Source organism: Homarus americanus, unplaced genomic scaffold (genome assembly GCF_018991925.1).
Source record: "Homarus americanus isolate GMGI-L3 unplaced genomic scaffold, GMGI_Hamer_2.0 scaffold14467, whole genome shotgun sequence".
In the NCBI taxonomy this organism is placed as follows: domain Eukaryota; kingdom Metazoa; phylum Arthropoda; class Malacostraca; order Decapoda; family Nephropidae; genus Homarus; species Homarus americanus.
In genome coordinates, this window is record NW_024733734.1 from 9089937 (window position 1) to 9115520 (window position 25584).

The window sequence follows — 25584 nt, forward strand, 5'->3', positions numbered from 1 at the left end:
GCTTCTCGACTGAGTATGTTTGATCATACATTGCCACACACTATCCAAAGTGATTGACAAACATCATGTTGGACGAGAAATTATCAAACTTGTTTAATTTTCTTCAAACATGTTGGTATTACCTTCAAACTTACTAACACACTCTCAAAGTGTATGATCAAACACCATGTTTGACAAATATATTTGATAGTGTGTGGGCGCAAGATCCGCGATAACTAATTAGACTTATCTACAAAACAGTACCTCTTTAATTATCCTGTTTACCTAGCGAACTTCATTGAGTATTTATGACTCAAATGGGACTTTTTTCAAACTACACCTACAGCCAGACAGCACCTGCATCAAACTGCGGTAGCGTGCATGCCTCTCACAATGTCGCCCTGGGTTCGATTCCTGCATGGGTCGGATGTAAGAAATACGTTTTCCAATAAGACCCAATCAACCATCGCAGGTTTTATCTGGGTACAGTACTCAACACTGGACAATGAAGGTCATAACAGAGAACAGACTGACCGGATGATAAGCTGCCATGTGGCGAAGACTATAGAGAGCGATGATATCAATAAGCTAAAGATCTTTGAAATGTCGGTTTGAAGTTTAGAGATATTGCAGGAAATGACAGGATACGTGACGAAGCAACACCAATAATTGAGATCATATGTGAAGAGTGTGCATGTTGATAACGAACTGAAGTTGTCGGACAATTATAAGAAGGTAAATCTAATATGATGGTCGTTCACATACCTAGGAGGTCTGTCCCTCACATCTTTCTTCATAGGTGAGGTATACCTGTTTGGAGGACTGTCTCGACCCCGAGATGTGCTAGACTGTCAATTGATCGAGAACGTCCAAAAGAGGGCTAAACATTTTGTGGGGGCCCCTCGCTATAGGCTGAAATTAGCCAAAATTGATAGGGATGTGTATATAAAAATTGATAGCCCCTTTTTAAATTAATATGTTCATTTTTTAACATAAACTAGTACAATTAAAATATACTGAATTGCTGATTATGTACATAAATTTATAAAGTACAGTATCCCAAAACAAGTAATTTTCAAACTTAATCAGTATTTTTAAATGCCGGCCTGCATCTCGAGGCCCGTGCTTTCGTTCTAGTTGTAGTACTTGGCTGAAATTCACTATAACGGGTTACGAACATCTTAAGTGCTTAGTCGTCACCAGTGCGTGCGATCCAAACTAAGTAAACTAACTTTTACTTTACTGTTATCCTCTTCACCACTGATCGGCTCGTTAGTCGCTTGGGCGATCGGTCACGTCTCTGTCACGCACTGTTGGCAAGTACTGGGCATGCACCGGCTCCTGAATGTACCTGAACCTGCTCCAGTGTTGGTCAAGTCTGGTCTTGAAAGAGCTCACACTCGGTGTCGTCACAACACTCTCTGGTAGATTGTTCCAATAGTTCACAACTCTCACTCCGAAAAAGTTTGCCCTCACAGTTTTATGGACTTGCGACTTCTTCTATCTTGAGCTGTGACCCCTTGTGGGGCGAGCGTCCAAGTAAGGACACTCGACTTGAGATGCTTGCACCTCAATTAAGTCACCCCTTGCAGGTCGGAAAAGTTATAGAAAAGCCTATAATGCAACCTGTTATCTATTTATGAAAAGTTCACTCTTCAAATTTGTTTTGTCATTCTATCTGATGGTGCGACACCCAGCCTTGAAGGCCCTTACACTCAATATCAGTGGCGGCTCGTGAAAAATAAAATGGAGGGACTGCAAGCCTCACACAACAGTAGGATACACAAATTTGACCTACCTCAGGTATGAGTTGTAGTTGATGTCCACGAATTCCCAGGGCATGGTAGTAGTGTTGGTGGTGAAGGACCAGTATTAATTGAAAATAAAGTCCGCGTGTCTGCTCTTTGATGTAGCAAAATTGTTTATTACTATTTCATTAAAATCCTTTATTTCTGTTATCATTTTATTTTCAATGGATATCACTGCTAAAGCAGACAGTCTGTCATTCACCATGGTACTGTGCAAAAAAGTTTTAATTCTCTTCAAAGTTGAAAAGCACCTTTCTGCTTCTGCCGTTGTCATTGGAGTTGTTATTAAAATTTTCAGCAACTTGACAGTGTTTGAAAATGTTGACTGTAGATTATTGTCATTCATCATCTCCAACAAGTCTATGAGACTTTCTGATTTACACAAATCTTCTCTTGTGTTTCACTATTTTCTGTGGCAAATGCCTCAAGTCAGTCACACCACTTTTCGTCCATGCCGAGTCCCCACCAAACAATAAGCATGGAAAGCAGAATAAAGTATTTGCCTCGTCACAACCACAGAGCCATAAACACTCATGTTAAACTGGCGTGTATATTCTTTGTTCCTGCTTGTACTGTTCTGTTCAATGGATAAACCTGGTGTAGGTCTTCCTCTTGCTTTGATTTCAGTCTTTTCATTTAATGTCAGCTGGGAAAAGTTGATGTTTTGCAAATACTTCACTCGATTTTCCATCGTCAAAGGGTAATTAAAGAAAGCACGATTTAACCACACCGTCCACACGTTGTACGAGACTGAGCTGCTTCAGGTGTGGCGGCGGCGGCGATAATAACAGACATGAATCGTACAGCATTGACAGCAACTATGAAAGTAACTTAAATTTTGGTCTGATTTTAATGAAAATTCACTTAGCAACGTATTGAAAATAATTAAATAACATATAAAATGATATATTTGTTGGTAGTGTATTATTCAGCTGTCTCTCTAAAGGAATCATACGCCTGGCAGTGAGTGTCTGGGGGGACTGCACCAGCCGCCACTGCTCAATATTACAAAATATTCTCGACTTTTGTGGGGCGGCCCCGGGGCATTTGCCCCAAATGTCGCGCTTTGTCAATTATTGGCACATGACCGACCGCCCTGCCGGCTAACAGGCCAATCTTTGGCGAAAACGTTCAAGAAAAATACAGTTATAAAGTATTCTGAATACAGTTAACTAAAAATGATAGAACGGCTGGTCCTACACCGATGACTAATGATGATAACGTCAACGCCCTCTGAAAATAATAAGAGAGGGTTAACACAAAAGAAAAGAAGAAATAGATGCCGGAGACCTACTGCACAACAGAGAAGTAATGGTCATAATATCATATACACCATATCAACATATATTTTAATAAGAATGTTATGAAATGACATAGAAACATTTAGAGGTATGCTCCTTCCTCCGCTACTCTGATTGGCTAAAGTATGATAGTATCTCCTTGATGATTGGTGACACCTGCCAGTTACAGCTGATGACACAGGAGGTGAAGTGGGCGGATCATGTTGGTGGTTTGGTGAGAATTTAACTTATATGTTGTACAGGACTATGTTATTAAGGTGACATTATCTATAAATTGTGCAGTACTTTTGAGCAGCAAGTATGGCACTGTAAGAGCTTGGCACTAACTGTAACACTGCGTGAGAGCCTTACCCCCAGGGAAGGCTGAGAGAGTACAGTATAGTGTGATGGTATAGTTATACCTAGTCTAATTCACAAAGTGCAAATCACATTAAAGAGCCAATGCATGTAAGAAATACTAAAAAAGAGTAGTGCCCTTTAACTATAGTGGAAATAAGTACTGTGCTGTAATACTGCTATGTTGTGCTGTCCTCTGGTGGTAATGCCTTACATGGCAGACTCATGGGAACAAGTCACTTTAAGGAAATTTTCTATAGAAGGAAATTTGTTTCTTACCCCATGAATAGAAAGAAATAGTTGGAGGAACTGCAGCATTCTCACTGTTGATTTCTGAGGTTAGGTTGCATTTATTTTTCTTTTACTTTTTTTTTTTACTTTTATCTTTTATCATTTTATCTTAAATCATTAGGTAATGGACCAGCAGTTGTGAGAAGTAACCGGTGGAATCATTCCCCAAGAACGGGGAATATTCGTTTATAAAATGAACCAACCTAACCTAACCTAACCTAACCTAAAACTCTCGTCTATAAAAGGAACCGTTAAAGTGCCATGACAAATTGGTTAAAAACATCCATTAATTATCTATTTTATAACAGGAACAGGAATTCAGTGGTTAATGTTTTGCCATAGTGTCTAAGGCATAGAGGCCATGGCCCACTAGTTGCTTAATAAGTGCTGAACAAGGCCATAGAAAATAACCCCTGGAATTGGATTGAGATAACTTGTATCGTATGTTAGTTTTAGGGGATAATATTTTTTATTTTTTTATTTATTTTATTTTTACAAGGTGGTAATGAATGCAAAGATAAAACCAGGTAACTCTGTATTGTACTTACCTTAAACATGTAAACTACTTGACTTGGGAATGAAGTCGAATAAATAAATGATAAAGTACAGTAGTTAGAAAGATAAAGTACCTGTATGTTCAAATATTCCTTCTGTTATATTCTAAACACCCATTCTTCTCTCTATCACTTAATACATTATATTTGTCATTTACAGGAAAGTGGCTGCTCGACAATGGGGCTTAGAAAAGAAACCATTGATATCAAAGCCAACAACAAGTCATCCACTACAAGGGGTTAGTTAAAAAGAAGCACAGTTGTATTCTGGTGACCTATAAAAACTCTCATTGAATTAGTTTCCTACGTGGTGTTGTTAAGTTATTGACAATCACCAGATATAATAGACTGTTGTGTATATCGTATGTTTATGTGTGTTGTATATTTCTGTATATTGTATGATTTTCCTCACATGCATAGTAGAGTTATGCTCACTACGTTTACTATGAATTGTGCATATTGGTTTATTCATTAAGTCATTGGTTACATAAGCTGGTCTCACAGCCTCAGAGAGAGAAGTACAGTATATTAGTAAAATCATAAAACCCCAATGCATTTTTGTGTCAGGATTCAGTATGTTCTGTTTTGTGGTGTGAATTTCGTAATGTGAATATTTATGTAGAGAGAGAGAGTGTATGATAAACCATTTTTATTTATTTTTCGCAGGTAAAGGACCGAACGCTGAAACATGCCGGATCACCACACGACAAGAGAAGCAGGCCCGTTGTTCAGCCAGTAAGGAAATCAATTAACATATATATAAGAAATTCACCCTCAGAGCTGTACTACCTCTTTATCTTTTGTGTTTTATGGTCATTTTCCACAATTGTCTGGGTACTATAGAATGCAGCTTAATCTAGAAAGAATTTATTTCATTAAGTTATCTTTCTTGTCACTGTTATGTACTGTATCAAGTTGATGGTCAGCTGAAATATTGCATTTAAGTTATTTGAGTATTTGGTACAGTATTGTTTTGTTATTGTATTTATTATTATTTTTTTAATATGAAATTTGTCACATTGTTTCTTATCCTGATAAATTATAGATAATGGTTGATCCCTTATCATCCGTTCTTGATGGACCTGACCCTCTGAGTGACCTGCTTGGTGCCCCAGACCCTCTCTCTGGCAAGAATTTTTTGTCTACTTCCCGCCAGGTGACCACAAATCGGCTCTTTGGTTTATTTATTTTTTTTCTAAATGCTTTATTTTTGCATCAGATGTTTGACAATGATTTACGGTAGTTGTACAGCCAATCCAAAAAGTATTGATACCCCAAGCATTCAAAGCATCAGGCAGAGACCAACCCAGCCGGTACCTGAACGCATTTGAGGTTATCGCTTTTTCTATTCCACCGTACCCTGGAGTCTCGATATTTTTATGATTGACTGTACTTCTTTTCACTGTTCTAGGGTAAATTTTGTTCCCAGAATGAATTTGTTTATGTTTGGCATTTACAGGTTAGTTAAAACTTCTTATTCACTGCCTTGTAATGTTCATGATGTACTGTAGTGCTGTAAAGATATTGAGATCATAAATTTTTCCCATTGCTCCATTGCTGGTTACTTCTATCCTCTTGGTTAGTTACATGAAGAGACTTTCTTTTATAGGGAGTGGAAGACATTCAAGGAGCAGAGATGACCATATCTGACAGCCGATACAATACATGGGAACAGTACCGAGCATTTATACTGTCTAACTTCACCACCACGGGGACACTCACGTTCACGTCAAGTTTCCTGCAGCCGTCGGACTCGGGTGAGGATGTAACGGAGTCTTAAAGCTACCTCACTGATGGGATATAATGTACAGTATTCTGCTTAATAATGGTCTGGGCAGGATAATATGCATTACTTACACAGAAGCAAAGTTTTCTTATCTGAATATAATAGCGAGTACCTGTATTTATTGCACATACTGTATATTGTTTTAAACTCTCTCTCTCTCTGTTTGATTCTCTTCCACTCAACATTCTCTCTCTTTGGACTGACTTAACCCTCTAATGATACATTCTTATCTGCTAGTGTGGAAGTATGCGGCACTCACTTTGTTGATATAACAGCCAAACCAAAGTGCAGAATGTGATACCATGTTACTCTCCTGTTTGGTGGTATTGTCCCTTCACTAAGATTTATTACATGATGACTGAGGAAGTTAGGTACCAGAGTAATTTATTTTTCCTTCCATAGTGTAAGCTACTTAAGTTACCAGATCTTATGGTAAATATATCATCATCACTGCTCTTCACTGGAATAAGATGCTAAGCGTACTTGATGGTGATCTTTAATATGACATTTCCAGTCTCGTCAATAGGGATTATATGAGCAAAGTTTTCAGTGTGGGTCTGTGCCAGTCTCTATAATGGCAGCAGTGTAATATATTTGTATAAAATATTCACCATTTATTTTAGCATTATGCTTAGCTTTTTCATGGTATGTTTTTCCCTTCATGACTGCTTGTGTGAAGTCAGTATATAAGTATTTTTCTCAGGTTTCTGCTTTCCTTAAAGTCCAACCTTGATGTCTCATGTGCTTTTGGCTATTTAACTATTGAGCTGTTTAGGTAATGTGTTTGATTATACAAAGCAGTAAGAAAAAATATTAATTATAATAATAAATTTTTAAGTTTAGGGGCAATAAAGGAAGAGATTTTGTCATTGGTAAATTACATACAATAATTTTATCAGAAACAACAAAATCTTCCTGTGATGTGAGATAAAATACTGTTCTTTTGATGCTTAATATTATACTAATGAAAGAGTTTTGCATTTGACTTTTTTTTATGTTTATTCAAATAGCACCCTTGAAAGTCAATGCCATATGTCTCTATTGGTTTGAAATCTTTGTCATCTTATATTCTTGCTGTTTTGTGTTATTTCAATAATGTTCACTTATAATTTTGCCTATTAAGTGTTAGGTGTTACCGTATTTAATAAATGAAAACTGTTATGTGTTGTCAGAAGATTAGGCATATGAGTTGAGTGCTTCTTTTATGTTCTGTCCCAATTCTACCACTGCTTAGCTGAGAGCAGAGCCGTGCCATCCCAAAGACGTAAGTAACATTCTCTCAGTAGCGCTTATAGTATGTATATAATGCAGTCCACCTCATTCCATCCAAGTATTCATCTTTGCATAGTGTGATGTGAAGTCTGAATTATTTTAGCTGAATTACTTGCAGTTCTAGAGAATTGAGTTCAATATTATTATTATTATTATTTTAAGAGTAGTGTAATTAATGACTTTGTAGGGTATAAATACTTTGGATTCATAAGAGAGTGACAGCATTTTGTGTCTTGTCTCTTATGTGTAGTAGTAACTGTAGATGGTAGAGAGAAATATAATGATTGCTTTTTAGTCTTCAAAATTAGAGTACTGTAGTGGTGTAGTAAGTCAAGAATCATGTCTTAAATTTATTTGGTGTTATGTTCTTAGCTTCTAGGTTGTGGTTGTCTGATATACGATGCATATTCTGAATATTCTAGACGATCTTATGTGACATACACTCCTGTTTTAGATAGAGTACTTTATACTTTAAGGTCCAATGATGCTCATCTACAGGTATATCATGATTGTTGTTCTTGTTAAGGAAATGTCCCTCTGCCTTGATAAGCATGTTGTACCAGTATTATTATGGAGGTAAGTATATTATTTGGGAATGTGAGTATGGTACGGTACTTGTTTTATATTTATTTATTATCATGCCCAGGCTGTTTGGGTATGTTGACCTTATAGCAAGTAGATAAGAGTAATTTTTCTTTGCTTATATGTGGATAGTTAAGTTGCCAGTCGATTTATTAGTATTTTTGGCAGCAGGAATATTGTTAGACGTTGTTAGTAGCAAAGTTTGGGTATCTAGAATATGTCTAAAGTACCGGGTATCTTATTGACAGCATCTTGTTTGCACTAAAATTTTATATAATAAATGATGTAGAAATTACTCAAGGTTGAAATGTGAATTTCCCCATTTAGTTATATCAGAAACATTATAATTTGTCTTATGTATTTTTTATTTTAATAGATTTGATTATTATTACATTTTATTTGGGGTTTATGCATGTGTGTCCATGCGTGCATGCGTGTGCGTGTGAGTAACTCTTCTTCCGGCCTAAAGTACAGTTCTTAGGTTGAATCCCAGTCGGCTTTATTATGTTGTGACCCATTGTACAAGAACATGTCTTCACACTCCTTCATTTTGTGTGATACACATGATTATTTTTCTATGTTATTTATTTAGTGCATTGTGAATTATTAGGTAAATTCCACCTACCAATAATTTGAAAGGTTTGAGCCTCTCCTACAGGCAGTCCAAGTAGAAGAAGGATTACTGTAGGTAAGAGGTTTGGATTTACTGATGGATTTTTAACATCAGAATGTATCCAGATCAATGATGACAACAATATTAGGGGACGGCCATGCACCGTCCAGTTCTAAATGGGATAATTTCCTTATTAGTAGAAGGGGCATATACTGTACACTGTAGAATTAAAAGTCAAGATACTTACAGTACAGACAGTTGTACTGTATTAGGACAGCGCTGTAAACATGAAAATTTGAATTTCTTAAGTTGCAAAATACTACAGAATCTGTTGTACAAAAACAGAAACATTATAATACATGTCCCTGTTTAACAAGTCATTGTACACCTCAGCTTCTTCATCTTACTATTTTACACACTGAAATTGCGCAACTTTGATACAATCTGTTAGTATGGATGTATAGCTCAAGAGAGTAAAATGCTAAATGAATAAGTCTAGAATTTCTTTTTCAGATAAAACATCATCATATAAAAAGACAAAACAATAAATTAAATCAAATCTTCTCAAAATGTATACAGTATATGATCAGTGCAGTGGACTTACTCTTGGCACGTCACTACTTGGCCTCCATAGTCTTGTACTATCATTGGTACAGTTTCTCAGAAATTTCCATATGCTCTACTGCCTGTACTGGTATTTTACTTCTTGTGTTTATTATTGGATTATAATCATTGTGTACACCAAAATTTTGTAGCCTTTTAAGACTTTTTCTTTGGAATCTCAACTTTAATTATGGGAGTCTTTTTCATGTTTGCTCCATTTTTTTTTTTTTTTTTTTTTTTTTTATAACTCTTTTATAGTTTGATCCCCTTTGCCAAACAGCTCTCCTCTTTGCACTAGCCAGTTCTAGGTGCTTGGTGTTACATCTGTCCCCACCTATTCTTCTTCCTCATAATCATCACCCTTGACACAGGAAGATTAGAAGCAAAGATGACCCTCTGGAGGCAGGTCTTATTGTATCTGAGCTACTTGACTAATACCTTACAGACACTGTTGTGAGTTACCACCTCTGATCTCAACACCAATCCACCATCTTGCTTCGTTCCCCAGTTAACATTCACAGAGAACAATCACACTTGCTTTACTATTCTCTGCTTTATGGTTCAGCTCAGTTTTGGCCAAATTTGAAAATTGAATCTTAAATCCAAATCCTTACAGGAAGTTTAAACTACAGTACCTCTATTTCCATCAGCCTCCAGGCACTTAAGAATCACAAGCTTATCCACAATTTTTAGGTTTTTGTGCTTATAGTTTACTTTACATGCCATGACAAGATCAAAATGTACATATTATGAGTAATTTAATTTGTAGGATTTTAATAACCCAGGTGACACTATACTGCATAGCAATATGAGTCTCTTAACCATAGTCATGTTGACACTGATGGAGACAAACCTTTAACTAAACTTGTAAAGCTGAAGTACTGCGCAGTTGTTCCCTGAATGCTTGTGATTCTTACAGTGATGATTTTACTCCTCCCAAGGCATATAAAATTACCATTATTTCGATCAGAAATGATTTCCAACTGCTAGTTGAGTAAGTCCGTGGCCTGTGTCAGGAATGCACGGAGAGTCATCTACTAAGCATTAGCAGCACTGTACTGTATGGTGTAATGCCTTGCTGTATGAACCCTTTGACAAAGCCTTTATTTATAAATGACTGGGACTTGGATCCAAAACCTTGAAATTTAAGTAGTTCTTCAACCATTGACCCAAGGCTGTAGACATAAAAATTCTTTGTGCAGTACTTGTGAGTACAGTGTAAGAGATTTAAAGAACACATTCCTGTATGTCCAGATCTAATATTTCATGCCAATTGTTCCTCATTCTTGCTCTTCCCTTCTCCTGCACCACATTGACAACTGATCATCAGAGGAGTAGATAGATTTTCAACCATGTTCTTGCTTTCCTTTACCTTAATGAAAGTACATTGACAAACAAAGTGTGCCAGCAAGGCATACTTTTACATGAAGCTACATTAAGGGCTTACCGGTACAGTATATGGATTTCAGTTCCCCAGTAATTTATTTATTTATAATATAAATTAATTTTAAGTATGGTACCTTGTGGGTTTCATAGGAGACCAAGTAACATCAAAACTAAAGCCATTTGCATGATATTTTTGATTGGTTTGTTATTATTAATTTTTTATTATTTATCATTTTGTTAACAGGCGTTGTGAAGACCCAAACAGCAGTCACAGAGAGACATCGGGCACAAGGTAAGCTGACACAGTATACAACATAATTATGAAAGGCGGAATATTGTGTATTTTATTTATTGACTGGTAAGAACACAAGTCTTAGTATATATGTAACAAAATATCTCTAGTTCACTGTAATTTATATTTTTGTGTTATAGGTGTTTTGTTTTCCTTTGTGTGCATGTTAAGGATGATTGTAAAATACTTCAGCATTTTTAATTTTGTTTTTGTTTTTCCAAATTACAAACTAGTCTTTATATAAGAGTTATTTTATATTTATTCATAACACAAATTATAAATGGATAATGTAATAATTACCGGGCACTCACCTAACCTAACCTATTATGGTACATACAGTTTAGTTATTATATGATATTAAACAACACACTACAAGGTCAGTATCTTAAATGTAACAGACATCATTAATTATGATAACATACCACACTATATACTTACTACATTATTAGGTTAGCTAATAATAATGTTATGTGTATACACTTTGCACAGTATGAGATTATCTACTTGATGGTTTGTATATACAGACTAGTTTGTAATTATGAAAAATAAATACAAGATACAGTACTGTTAAGGATTTTTTATACATATACACCCTGTACTGTACTGTCAACTTATAAACACTGTAACTTATACTGTACTCTGCTGTTTTGTCAGGTATGAGCGGAAGTGAAAGAATCCGAGCACGATTGGAGCAGATGGATACACTAGATGAAATTAGTGGAGGTGTGGTGCGTGAGGTCGGCGGGTTGACGCAGGAAGAGTTCACCCATCGCCTCTTTGGTCTGAAACAAGAGCTGAACGAGGCCTGGCAGTCTGACCAACGCATTAAGGCTCTCAAGATAGGTATCCAGGTAAGTAATTCCATGTGTGCGGTTTGTAATTCTTTCTGTAATGGTTTAGGATTTATTTCTGATGGTATGTTTATGAGTAGAAGTAACTGTGTGTTATATATTGGTGTGTTAGAGTTGTGTTTATCTGGCAAAACAGTGAGGAGGAAGAGTTTACCTGTTATTTTTGTCACACCATGAAATAATTAGATTGGTAAGGGTGGGTCTGGCATCATCCAAGGTGTGTCTGCAGTCTGTTTTCTTGTAGACCTTGTGACCTTAATAAATTCTATTGTAATTTTAATTCTCATAAAACTAGTTAGGAAAGAAGTTGTCAGTAAGATCTTGAATGGCTTTGTATTTGAGCTGTCTGTCACTTATCTCCATCAAATTGAGAGATAAAAGGAATATGAAAATAGTACAGTATTTCTTCCTCATCTGGTAGTGTGTGAAGCTGCTGAGTCTCTCTGCTCCGGAACATTTCTACCCAAGTAAATTTATCCTGGTGATGGAAATTTTGGACACCTTGGCTTTTCTCGTCTATCAGCGGCTTAAACAAAAGTACCAGGATGACAGGTGAGTATTGGCTTTGCTTCAATAGGCTGTTCACAAAAAAAAGTCAAAGGTGAAGCATGGAAAGACCTAATGAAGTGGTAGTACAGTATTGTATTAGAAAGCAATAGAGGCTGAGCATTGAGAAAATCACAGTACTGTATATGAAGAAAAAGGTGGTAAAAAGGGGCATTTGTTTAATATATATTCCAAACAAATGCTTCCATGGGTGACTACCGTACCTTCACAAACTAGTACTGTATCATAACTCAGTGAAGACAAGTGTTTAATATGTAATAAGTTTTGATAAAGTAGACATAATAAAAGACTTTCACATAATAAAGGACTTTCTCTGTGGTACTTTAGACCTTTCTAATGTATGAATGTGTGTAGTCCTTCAGTTAGTGGCGGGAGCACAGGAAAACAAGAAGCCCAAGAGACAGCTCGGAATTGGTTCTACAAGGTGGCATCCATCAGAGAACTTCTCCCAAGGTTATATCTTGAAGCTGCTCTCCTGCCTTGCTATTCGGTCATCGATATGCAGTAAGTACATAGGTATACTGTACAGTACTTATGAATGTGTCACAACTTCAAATATTTATATTTTTCACCTTAATTGCAAGACATAAACAACCTAGATTTAAACTACTGTATTTAAGTTCAGTTCAAGGCTATAGGCATTCCATCATCTATACATTTTACTTTTTACTTTTATCCTCTTCGCCACTATCGGCTCGTTAGCTGCTTGGGCGGTCGCTCACATCTTTGTTGCACACTAAATCTATAAAGCAGTTTTACTTGATAATTGTAGCTTAAGGTCTCGGGTCATTCGGCTATAACTTACCTGCAGTATTATGATTTAGTTAACATCAGACTAGGATTACACGTGCAAGTCACAAGATTCAGTTGACATGGGTGATTGCACTGCCTCATTAAATATGTTAGCCCAAACATAATTACCATGTAATATAAATTACTATTGTCATTAATCAATACAAGTGATATTTTGCAATAACTGTACACTAACTGAGAACCAATAATAAGTCCCATGAAGATATTAAACAACTTAGTTGACATTATGTAATTGTATTCATACACTAAACCAGTTTCCCTCTTCCTGATAAACCCTTAATGCCAGCACTGTATATATTTCATTGGGGAAAATATGAAATATTTTTTATAACAGCATAATTTTTTCCATGTGTTACTTTTTATGGTGAACACAAAACTGATCTCTTGCTTCACAAGTGCAGTAGTGTTAGTTAACATAAAGAACTTTCTTGTGCTGAGTTCATTTTAAAACAGTCTACAGTATGTGTATGATCTTGTATACTGTACTCTACATTAGAGGATGTTCTATTTGATTTATGTAATTTTCAGAGAAGGGGAGCTGGCTCTCTCGAGGATATCACGCATGATTCGAGGTATTGGTGATCCTCTGATGGCTGCTTATGCACGAATGTATTTGTGCCGTATGGGCATTGAGGTTGCTCCTACCCTTACACAGTATATATCAGAAAGCATAGAAGATTTCCTGCATGCCCTCAAGCAGGTACAGTTAAAAACAACTTTATAAAATGTGTTCTATACACATACTTTAATGTTTTAAGATTTATTAATAAAACCTATTTTACTAATTGTTCAAGATGTTAAATTGTCTAGTCCCTGGAAGCATCACCTGGCAATAATTTAATGGATTGTACTGTTCTTATTGATCTATTATTTAACCACTTTTAAGATTGTTAATCTGCCAGCTGTTCTCAACCTTTGCTTTGTGGTTATCTGAAGAGAAATGTTAGTTTGTGTACTTTTCAGTATTTCTTATTGGTTCCTCTTTTTTATCTATATTTATTTATTTTTATAGTTTCATCCCCTTTGCCAAACAGCTCTCCTCTTTGCACTAGCCAGTTCTAGGTGCTTGGTGTTACATCTGTCCCCACCTATTCTTCTTCCTCATAATCATCACCCTTTACACAGGAAGATTAGAAGCAAAGATGACCCTCTGGAGGCAGGTCTTATTGTGTCTGAGCTACTTGACTAATACCTTACAGACACTGTTGTGAGTTACCACCTCTGATCTCAATACCAATCCACCATCTTGCTTCGTTCCCCAGTTAACATTCACAGAGAACAATCACACTTCTTTTACTCTTCACTTCTCTCCAAGCTTGACCTGGTATACTAGCAGTAACAAGCATTGGAATCAATATTTGTGAACTTGGTGAACTTGTGGTAGAAATGGACAGTACCTTAGTGACCTTTCATTATTAGTGGCTACAACTAGCATTTTGTGGATCGATCCAGGCAAATTGGTGTCAAGAGAACTATTAGCCTGCTACACTATGTTATGTGTTATGTAGGAAACATTGTATGATCCCCATTGAGATTTTAAATACTCTTGCACAGGAAATATCCCCTATGGTATTTTATGATACTTATGATTTTTATAGTTAAATCATGTAGAAACCCTTTGGGGGAGGTCTGAAAACTACGGTACTGGAAGTTCAAACAAGTCAGATATGGTCAATGGGTATATTTTTGCAAGGTAAGGGGGAAACATTCAGAGCTGAGGTACCCCCTATTATCAGGTTATATACTATGAGAAATCGGTACAATATGACAGCTCCAAGCCTTTCATACATGGGGGACACAGTCTTCAACTGTGCAATAGAAACAGTGTTTATAGAGTGTGACATGTTAAATAAATGATAAGACATTTTATATAATATGTACGCTCCCTAATGTAGCACTTGTGGAAAATCCTTCGTGGAGGTGATTTCATGACATATCTTTGTGAGAATTAAGACAGTCTTAATGATACAATGTGTTGTTCATGAATTAAATATTTTGTGTTCCTAGGGGTTGTGGCCAGAAGGAGAAGCAGACATGAACATGGGCGAGGATAAGGATGCTCTGGCAGCTCGGCTTTTCTCTCCTCCTCTAGAGTGGATGATGCAGTGTCTGGCCACCCGGGCTCCACATCACGTCTTACAGGTGAGGAGGAAACTGATGATTTTAATTTTGGATCTGAGATGTTGGTTAGCTCCTAAGTGGATCATACACCCCAAGTTTGAGAGAGCAGACTCTTTTCTTAGGCTATTTAATAAGTGGATTGTAAGAGGAAGAGAAATACAGGCTTACAGTTTCCCTTCATTCTGGTGTTATATTGAGATAGTGGGAAGTGCAAGATAATTAAAATGTGTATGATTGAAAAGTGAAGGATAGGAGATTGAAGGGATTTAAAAAAATAAGATTAAACGACGGGCGAGAGAGGGTGTTAGTTATCCAGAAGGCAGACGTGTGCATGAACGACCGAACCTCCTCTTGGCACGGAGTTGGTCTACTGGATGAACATGTTGTAGATGGTGATGCTAGGTTATGTGAAGTAACTGGGATAAACCGGATACTAGATACATGTTGGGGCTTTGTTGTAGACGGGGCTACAGTACCATAACAATAAAGTACAGGGTGTCTCATAAGTCATGTACCTTAAGTAAAGTTATGTTTGTGTTTGATTTGTTTTTTTAGGAGAAGAAATAAGCAACAAGTTAACAAAGATGGTTGAGATATGAACTGAATCTTTCCTCTTGTGTTAAATTACATTGTCATCTTTATTAATTTGTTATTATGCCTTTACCATCGTTGTTAATTTGTTGTTTATTTTTTCTCCTAAGGAAGAAAGAATATTATTTTTATTATGGTGTGTGACCTATGAGACACCCTGTACAACTGTTAAAAAAATGTATCAAGGAAGAGTCTGTGTATGATATGTTATTCTGGCTACACTGCATCATAGTGGGAAAGGACTTGGAGAGGAGAAAAGTTGATTTTGCATTATAGATGTAGAATCCTCAAATGCATTATACAGTTAAAATGATGAAACTGTAAATACTACTGTAAAATAATATGGTAGAAGATGCTTAAGATTGAAAAAAGTATGTAATGGTAATGTATGTGTGTGTTTACAGAGCATACTACGTCAATGTGAGAGTGGAGAGGGTCTGGGTCAGAACCTGCTTGTTGGAGCTGTTCTCACTATGTTTCCTCATCACTTCATAGCATTGCAGGCTCTCCCTCTCACCCACCTTATTGCTGGCTGCTCATATCCAGGTCAGTTGGGTGCTTTGATTATTTTCAAGTTTTCTTATAATGCATCCAACACTTTCTCCTCCTCCTCCCCTTTACTCTTTTGATTTTATGCTTCACTTGTCATTATAACATTATTTAACCTAACTGACTTAAGTTTTACAGCCAGTGTTCATCATAAAGGATCTATGCTTAGATAACCTCAGTCAAGATCCAACACTTTTTATATTTCCTACAATCATCTCTCAACCCTTTAACTCAGTCTCAATCAAAGGTCAAAAATAGTAACCTCTTGTTTTGTACAGATGTTTGGTACTTTCTTGTTCTTTGGTATTATTTGTTTCTATCACAGTCTAATCAGTCAATCATCTTCTCAGGCTTATTATATTTTTTGTCATTCAAACTCGTGAGACCTAATATATTTTTGTTAATATGTACATAGTGCTATTGGGTAACGAGTCATCATCAACAAAAGTTAATGACACCAGTGATCAAATAAACTTTTCTACCATTTTAGGTAAAAAACAGCATGAACTGTTGTCAGTCCTCGGGAGTTGTGTCAACCAGGTTGCTCCTCCTCAGCAGCAGCAGCTCCCTCTCTTGAATGCTGTGTGGAAACTCATCACCCGTATTCCTGAAACAAAGGACTACCTGTCTACTGCAGGAGTATGGCTGGAGTTTACTGCCAAAAACTTTACAGTAAGGTTTTTGTTAAAGTTTTAATGGCCTCGGGCTTTGGTGTAATTATATTTTGAGTTAACTGAAAATGCCAAGCTTACCTCTCACTAAATTTAGGATAACTATGAGGCTAAGAACCTTTTTACTTCCTCATAAATATTAATACAATTATTTCTCATATGAAACCTCATGCTTTACAGTCAGTGGAGGTGAACACTCTACTCGGAGATGTTTTGAAGCATGTGGGGACAGAGGGTAGCCACGAGCAGGTGCACTACCCTGCTCTTCTAGCTTTGGTCTCCACAGCTCTTACTAACTCCACAGATTCCCACGCACTCTTCTCCATGGTAGGTTCCTTCTGGTTATTATAAACAGTTTATAAGAGAGAGAGAGAGATATTGGCTAATGTGACTTGATTCTGTAGTGTGAAGTATTTTGGTGATAATTGGTATAGGTCACATCTTCCTCCCTTTCCAGAACAACTTCCTGGGTCTGCTGAATGTATTCCAGCGTGACAGTGTTAGTGCAGGTGATGGGGTGACCCGTGGAGTGGTCGAGGCACTGCTCGCTCACCACCCGGGGGACTTCACAGATCCTACCTTAGTGCAACACCTCCTCACTCTGTGTGGTGCACTGCATGACTCTATAAAGTGAGTAAAGTGAAGTTATAATCATTCTTACATTATAGGAATAGAATTATAGTTTTCCCAAAAGGTTATGTTATTTGTGTAATACTATAACACATATTTCCAGCTGTGCTTTAATTTGACCTTTATTATATAATTATTTCAGATTAGCTTGAATCAGCATTGCCTACCAATTTTCCACTTTTTACTTTATATAAATTATTATATCATAGTATTTGTAACTGTATTATGATTATTAGTGTGCCAATACAGCACTACTGAAAACTCTGATCAATGTTGTGTTTGTATCAGACACAGCTGGCCTGATTCCACTCACAGTTAGTAAGTTAACTTTTTTTAGGGCTGAAATCACTATTTAGAAAATATAATGCATGTGTAGAGAAGTAGAATATACTGAACTGTTTAGAAAGAAAATAATGGTTATCTTTTTCTGCAGTGCTCTAACAACAGATGATGAAAGACGGCAACTATCCCAGCTCATCATCTCATTTATTCGGCAAGTTAATTTTGGACGAGACTTTGAGCAGCATTTGGATTTTTATGTGAACTCCAGGGCTGCCTTCTCCAACCTAGACCCAGTGTTGGTCTCTCTGGTGCAGGTAAAATACAATTACTACTATTACAAATACAGTACAGTATAAGCGAAGTTTTAAATTACAGTGTTCTCAAAAACAACAAAAAGTCTCCTGTAGAATAATTCTTTGCTGTTTAAACTTTGCTTGTAATTTACTGAGTTATAGTTGGACAACTTATTATATAACACCTTTAGTTTATGGGAGTGATCCTCTTATTACAAGCTTTAATATCCTAATTACCTGTGCTATTTCTCTCTCCCAAGTGATACCATTAATATCTATATTAAATGTTTTGATTATGATGCAACTGTGATGACTGGGTCTTAATGAAATTGATCAAAGAATTATTTTAGAGATTAGTTGGAAAATGTGATGGTAGTAAGTTAATTCATTATATTGTACCAGACCAAAGCTCAGATGTGGAATTCTAAAAACTTGTTTCTTAACATGAGTCAACTTAGTGTGGTTTGGGTCGAGAATGGCACTCTAGGATTAATGCATGAATTACAAACATATTAGTCTTACAGTGTATTGATTTCGAAATATTTTATAGAAATTGAAAAATATATTATTAGTGTATTCAAATAATTATTATATATGTTTTTTATTTCAAGTGTGTGTGTCGGTTGGCCATGGCAACCTGGAGTGTGATGCACGGGCAACACTCGGGCAAAACAGCAGCATTTGTACGTGCTTGTGCTGCCTACTGCTTCATCACTATACCTTCCTTGACGTCATCTGCAGCCCGCCTGAGACTATACCTACTCTCGGGAGCTGTAGCATTACTGAATAATTGCTTGGGTCAAGGTAAATGATGTTGCATAAAGTAAACCCACAATAACCTCCCATTATTTTCTGTGAGCTCTATAGGATGTGTCACATGCTCTTAAACCAAATATTACAAGTCAGTGATCTTCATGGTTATAAAGTAAGTCCAGCATCACGAAGATAACGCAAGTGGGTGATGCTGTACCAGTGTGACTATGCTTAAAATGATAATTGTCATCTCAAGTATCAGAGGTTCATCTGTAATTGCAAGCAAACAAAGCTTATCAGTTAACCTGCAGTGAATGTGTATGGTGATGTACGGCTCGACAATTAAGTTAAATAAATTTTTTTGGTATAAATGACACCTTTATAATTTGTCTTTGTTATACATTGGCAGGAATAATTATGTGCATGAAGTTTTAATACCTCAGATGAATTTTCAAGAATCACTGTTACTGTAACTTTTAAAAAATATGCTCCTGACATATTGTACAGAGGGTTATTAGTGCAACTGCTGCCTCTTCTTTTTGTGTTTATAGTTAGTACCAATTATGTGTAGTTGCTCAAAAAAGTATCTGAAAAATATTGTTCATGACAATATGACACATCTGACATGTTTTGGGGAAATGGTAGAGGACCAGGAAACAGGGGTTTGTATTATTCATTTTGACATCCATTGGATCCCACTTTTCAGATACTTTTTTGAGCGACTGTACATACCATTTGGAGTTACATGAAACACTGCTTTAATGGTTCAGTAAAAATTTACCATTTAAACCGTGTGATGTAATTTCCAACAATTTATTATTTCAGGAGATGCATGCATGAAGGCAGCTATCAGGGAGGTAGTGGAAGTAGACGGCTCACAGGACACAGAAACAGCAGGGCAGGTTGCCGAAATTCTCCGCTTGTCAGTTGCCAATTTAGCTTCTACCCTGATTGCTACACCTGACCCCCCCGATGCCTCTCCACCACTATACTTGCTCCGTGGTCTCACAAATGCTGTACGCTCCAACACCTGGCAGAAGGATACTGATATTCAAGTGTTACTATCAATATCATTACTACATGCACTGTCTGCTGCATCTCAGGATAATTTACCTTACCATATTCACTCAGGTGAGGCTCAGTATTTTATATATGGATCATTAAATATATCAATCTGTTAATTACAGTTTGTGACTAAGTAAGAACTCGTCAGTCATATATTTTTCTTATATTCAGTTAAACAGATGCTGATATGTTGAACTAGTTTAGGTCTTGACAGATGTATTGATACAGTACATCTCTGTTGCTGCTTCTTAACATTTAGGTTGTTGTATGTTTTGTGAAGAATGAAGTAACCCAAATTCAGACAGCCATGAAGAAACATAGATAAAGACAATTGGAAATAATAGTTGGTAGTATTCTAGACTTGCAGCCCAAAGACTTGGATTCAATCTCAAGGCCAGGAGGATTGGTGAGGCATAATTTATTGTGATGTCTTGAGCTGGACCCTTACTGTAAAGCCTCGGTCTAAACTAATCTGGCATTAAGAATGCTACTTTTTACATGTGTTTATTGTTTAAAAAGCTTAAGATTAAGAAATATTTCACCAGTGAGCCTCTGCTCTGGATCTTTTTATTGTGAAAGCATTAATCAGTGACCACTATCCTGGTGACTGGGAGCCTGTCAGGATGCATTTAGATTAGACGGTCTGTTTATAAACCGGATTTAGATGCCTATTGGTGTTGCACGTGTATTACTCTGGTTAAAGTGTATTTTTTCCCAGCTAAGAAGAGATGTCCCGCCCCCTCCTCAAGAATTACAGCTGATTGGCTGTTGCAAATCTGTTTGAATTCATCCTGAAGTAATGATGTACTGTATTTATAAATAATACTAAATAATACTACATTATGCAAAAACTAACCTTTTAAAGGAACAGAATCACATTGGAATATTACGTGGCCTCTGAAAGTTGGTGGATGAGTGTGACAGACTTGCCTGCTTGAACGAACAGCCGTCAGCAGAGGCGGGAAATATGACTGCGAACTTCATATAACCTGCCTCTGCTGACGGCTGTGTAATAATATTTCAGTGTGAGTCTGATCTTTTAAAATGTTAGTTTTTGTATAATGTAGTTTTACTTATACATAATTTGTCTTAGTATGACTTATTGTGGGCAAAAATAAGTAAACTGTACTACCAAAGTTTAACAGTTAATTCATGTATATAGGATTTCTGATAAACTTCCTATGTGCTCATGTTAGAAATAATGAATGTATGTATCTTTAAATGATTTAGCTAAATATCTTTGTCGTCAGAAACGGTCATCCCAACGATTATGAATAAACTCATTTATAAATACAGTACATCATTACTTCAGGATGAATTCAAACAGATTTGCAACAGCCAATCAGTTGTAACTCTTGAGGAGGGGGCGGGGCAACTCTTCTCAGCTGGGAAAAAGTGCGCTATAATTGTTGGATAATATTTTTGCAAAACTATAAGTATACTGTACTCTTAAGATCATAAGAGTTCACAGGGTCAGGGAGAGAGATCTTTACATACGACGTAAGAAGCTTCAAGTTTGTCATGCCCAGTAGAGGTGCTGCAGCAGTGAGTCAGCTTCCATTATTCTGATATGGTGACTTATTTTGTCTAAGTAATAAAGAGTACTATGGTTGATTTTTTGGAGGAAAGTTACGTATTATTTTATTGTAGATGATTCTTGAATATAATTTAAGGGATTTCTACCACTGACTCAATACCTTTGTGTTGAAAACTGAATGAATTTTTTTTTTTTTTTTGGGGGGGGGGATTAGCAATGTATCTAGTTTTTAATTGAATAAGGCATCAAGCATAGGTTGATTAAAGTAATGTGTTCTTCAGTTGAGGGTAATGATTCACTCTATGGAGGAGACATACAAGTACAGCAAGAAGCAGAGCAACTGTGTACAACTTTATTACAAGATATTCTCTCACATATACAAGTAAGATACATACCAGCATTTTGTATTGTAGAAGAAAAGATTAGGGAAGTTCAAATGTTGAAAGACATCATATTTTGCAAGAGCTGAAAATAAAGACAGAGGAAAGGTTAAGAGCTTGGTAGTACTGTATGGTGAAGTTTATTGAAAGATTGATGGACCCTTCTCCGTTGTAAACACATGATACATTGTTTTACAGTTTTAGAACAACTAGTAGATAATGAACTGAAGGAACCGCAGTGAAAAGGGATGAAAGAAATCAGAGATCTATAATCAAGATATCTTTCTTTTCAAGTTTTATACATTCTCAATTTTTTTTTCTTCTATTGTGGGTAAAGGTATCTAGTACACTACAGTTAATGGTTATAGACAGATAGACCATGCAAAAATAATATGCATTAAAGATGAGCCATACAAGATAAAATGAACTTATATAAAGAGGGGTATTAGTTGATGGAGAGGAAACTGAATGTAAGACAATTAAAATAGTTAAAATTTTTGGTACTTTACCTGTAATGGATTAATTTTGATTGTGGAAGTGGAGTAACCATGATGTTTGAAGTAGGGTGAGCGTAGGCCCATGTTACTAAATAGTAATACAGCATTAGAGGGTTGGAATGTGACTTCCCTAGAAAATTTAAAAATCTAACTGAGAACTGTGTATGCTACTTTGTATTTGTAGTACCGTTAATTTGTTAATACAGTACAGTTCAGTATAATGTACCATAGGTAACAGCTGGAAGCATTGTGGAGAGTGAAAATGAGAGTACAGTAGATGATATAGCTGATTAGTACAGAGAACAAATTATTCCTCTCAGTGCTGGAAGTTTTCTCTAAGCTGAATAAAAAATTGTGTCGGTAGCCAGAATGAAGTCCTAAAGTATCAAGAGCACTGAATAGGTTAAGAATTGAAATGTCAAGTATTAACCTTCACAGTATAAAGACAAATACTGTATATTGTAATGCTTTCATATACAGTCCAGTATTCTGTAAGTGTATGTCCAATCATGCTACACTGTAATGAAGACTTTATTACATCACATTCATTTGTCAAAAGTTTCTAGAGATTGTTTTCAACCATCACATCTTCTTTTTGCTGTTTACTATTTCATATTTTAATTAGTGTGTGTTTCAGGGCCTGACTGGAATTCATGAGAAACGTTGTGGACCGTTGGCCTTAGGATTGTTTTGGTGCATAGTGACCTGGTGTGACCTAAGGCAGCCCCAGATGATGAATGTGGCTTCTCTGATGTGGTCTTTGGTGCTCAAACACAACCGTCGAGAAGTAGTGGTTAGTTACCTTCAGTTTGGTCTGTGGAATGACTTACAAGTTTAATTTTCTCATATAATTATTTTACTTACCACCGAATCCCACATTTGGTAATTGGCTTACAATTGATAACTGACTTACAAGTAATATGAGTGAATGGATTGATTGTCTGTGCAAAATTTACCTTTCTTGTTCCATAAATTTTACCCTTTATGAAAGATCTGTGGTAAAGAAACACATTTCCTCTTGTTACTGATTGTTTGTTTCATGTTATTGGTAATATATACCGAACAATAAGGAAAGTATCCAACAGCCTTGAAATGGACAGAAGGGGTAAATAAAGGTGCTACATATGAGTGCTGGACATTATGAAGTTAAAATACATTGTGACTAGAGAAACTACAGTACTGCCTCAGTTGGTTTACCTGCTTTATGAAATACCACACAAATATTTGTGAGGGACAAATTATTTGATCATATTAACTACACAATTTTCCATGATGAAAATTTTAACAAGTTTTGTTATTATTAGTTGTGTGTTTTGGGGGAAGTGTATTACATAATTTGAGGCCCCCGCATCATAAGGGTAACTCAGACCACCCAGTTGAAACCCGTTTTTTGTTGGAAAGAACTCTTTTTGGCCTAGCTCTATATGATGGTAGTGGATAAGATCTCCTTACTAGACTGTAAATAAGGTTGAAATCCCTTTGAAAATAGGGTGTAACATCGGTTTGTGGCAGACAGGAAAGTATGTGCTTGGCTTTCACGTCGTCAAGTGCTCTCGTCCCGTCAGTGAGTGAGTGAGAGGAGCGGGCGGCCAATCACAGCAGCCGACCTGCAGCCTCCTCCCCCGTCTCAGCCAATGACAGTGAGCATCTGCTATCTACGTCACAGCCCCTCCCGCCAAAGATTGCTGAATCCCTCCCTCTCTCCTTCAGTTCTCTTTTGTTGTGGTGGGATCTACACTCTGATATCGATTAAAGTAAAAAAGCCATAAGCAAGTGGGAGTTTTGTTGTTTCAAGTCAACATTGCAACAACCCAGTACATTACTTAATGATGCGCTACCTACCATCTGCAAGTACAGTTCTTCAGCTTCAAAATGCATACTGTATCTCAAGAATCAACAAAATTATGCATGTTAGAATTTGGAAAAACTTAAAACGCGGTTTTCTCGGTTTCAAATTTTGGCGCGAGTAACCCTTACGATGCGAGGGGCCTCATTTGATATCCTGCATTATTTGTTTCTTTCATCAGGTCCACACAAGTGAGTGTATATCAAGACGCTCACAACAGTTGAAGGATGGAAGCCTCGCTCAGCTGGTTAAACATTGTCAAGTATAGAAATTTATACTATTATATTTATTTAGTTTGTGCCGTGTTTACAACTGTGTAACACATGATTACTACAGTAAGTTATATAGTTCTTGTTTTTCTTATTAGAAAAAATTTTGTCTGTATTATTGCAACTTGAAAGTAAGATTCCATTAAAAAGTAATTAAGCATTAGTTTACAGACCTGTCTAAATTTGTTTAAATTTTATTCCTATTTTTTTTTAATGTCTATACTGTACTATACATGGTTCTTCCAGTATCTACAACTGTGATAAACTTTGAGATATAATTTTAATCAAGATTTTTAATTTCCCTATACAGTATATGATCTCAAATGTTCTTATTGTTGTTTATATGAGGTGTGACAATTAAGTTCGCGAACTCGCCGCATGGCTCAACAGGTGGCAGCACTGGAACGAGTGTGAGTGGCGTGCGTGTGACCTTGATCCCTTCTCTTACTACTACAACTGTGTCGTCGATCTCAAGTTAGTCAGATGTGTGCAGTGGCAGCTATTGTATTAGATAGAGCGTGTTCTGTTTTTTTCGCAATTATGACAGATATTGTTTTAAAGCAAAGAACAAACATCAAGTTTCTAATGAAACTAGGGAAAACTGGTCCTGAAATTCAGGACATGTTAATCCAAGTTTATGGGGATAATGCACTAAAGAAAACATCAGTTTACAAGTGGATTAAGTGATATTCTGAGGAAAGAGAAGACGTGACAGACGATGACAGAGAAGGACGATCAACAATGAGCAGGACTGAGGAAAACACTGAAAAAATTTGTTCCCCCCGGGCAGAGTGTGAACCAGTTTTACTATCTCGGCGTGCTTAGAAAACTCAGAGAAAAAGTTAGACGAAAACGCCCAGAACTTTTCACTGGAGACAAGTGGATCTTGCATCATGACAATGCCCCAGCACACACGGCATTGATTGTGCAGGAGTTTTTGGCCGAGACACAAATCATCTTACTGGAACACCCTCCTTATTCACTGACCTGGCCCCATGTGACTTTTTCCTTCGCTGAAGAAACATATCAAGGGGACACATTTTCAAGACTTGGATGACATTCAGAG

The 25584-nt window shown here is 36.6% G+C and overlaps 1 protein-coding gene across 3 annotated transcripts; it reads left to right on the forward strand.

Moving 5' to 3' along the window:
• Positions 1-3216: 3216 nt before the first annotated feature.
• Positions 3217-24802, forward strand: LOC121870013 (VPS35 endosomal protein-sorting factor-like). 3 transcript variants are annotated; one of them, XM_042371730.1, is made up of 22 exons: positions 3217-3302; positions 4430-4508; positions 4936-5004; positions 5315-5425; positions 5879-6026; positions 7290-7319; positions 10756-10803; positions 11458-11654; positions 12076-12206; positions 12576-12725; positions 13563-13734; positions 15042-15176; positions 16151-16292; positions 16786-16967; positions 17147-17293; positions 17424-17596; positions 18030-18192; positions 18783-18975; positions 19750-20055; positions 21808-21908; positions 23041-23196; positions 24431-24802. In XM_042371730.1, the coding sequence occupies exons 1-22, from the start codon at positions 3289-3291 to the stop codon at positions 24515-24517; spliced, it is 2934 nt and encodes a 977-aa protein (XP_042227664.1). In that variant the 5' UTR covers positions 3217-3288; the 3' UTR covers positions 24518-24802. The 3 variants fall into 3 exon arrangements, with proteins under 3 accessions (XP_042227664.1, XP_042227665.1, XP_042227666.1); XM_042371731.1 differs by lacking the exon at positions 24431-24802 and adding an exon at positions 23916-24421; XM_042371732.1 differs by lacking the exon at positions 7290-7319.
• The last annotated feature ends 782 nt before the right edge of the window (positions 24803-25584 follow it).

Coding starts and splice junctions, on each gene's coding strand:
- LOC121870013 (XM_042371730.1), top strand. Junction 16,968..17,146: donor TTACTGCCAAAAACTTTACA/GTAAGGTTTTTG, acceptor CATGCTTTACAG/TCAGTGGAGGTGAACACTCT. Junction 18,976..19,749: donor GAATAATTGCTTGGGTCAAG/GTAAATGATGTT, acceptor TTATTATTTCAG/GAGATGCATGCATGAAGGCA.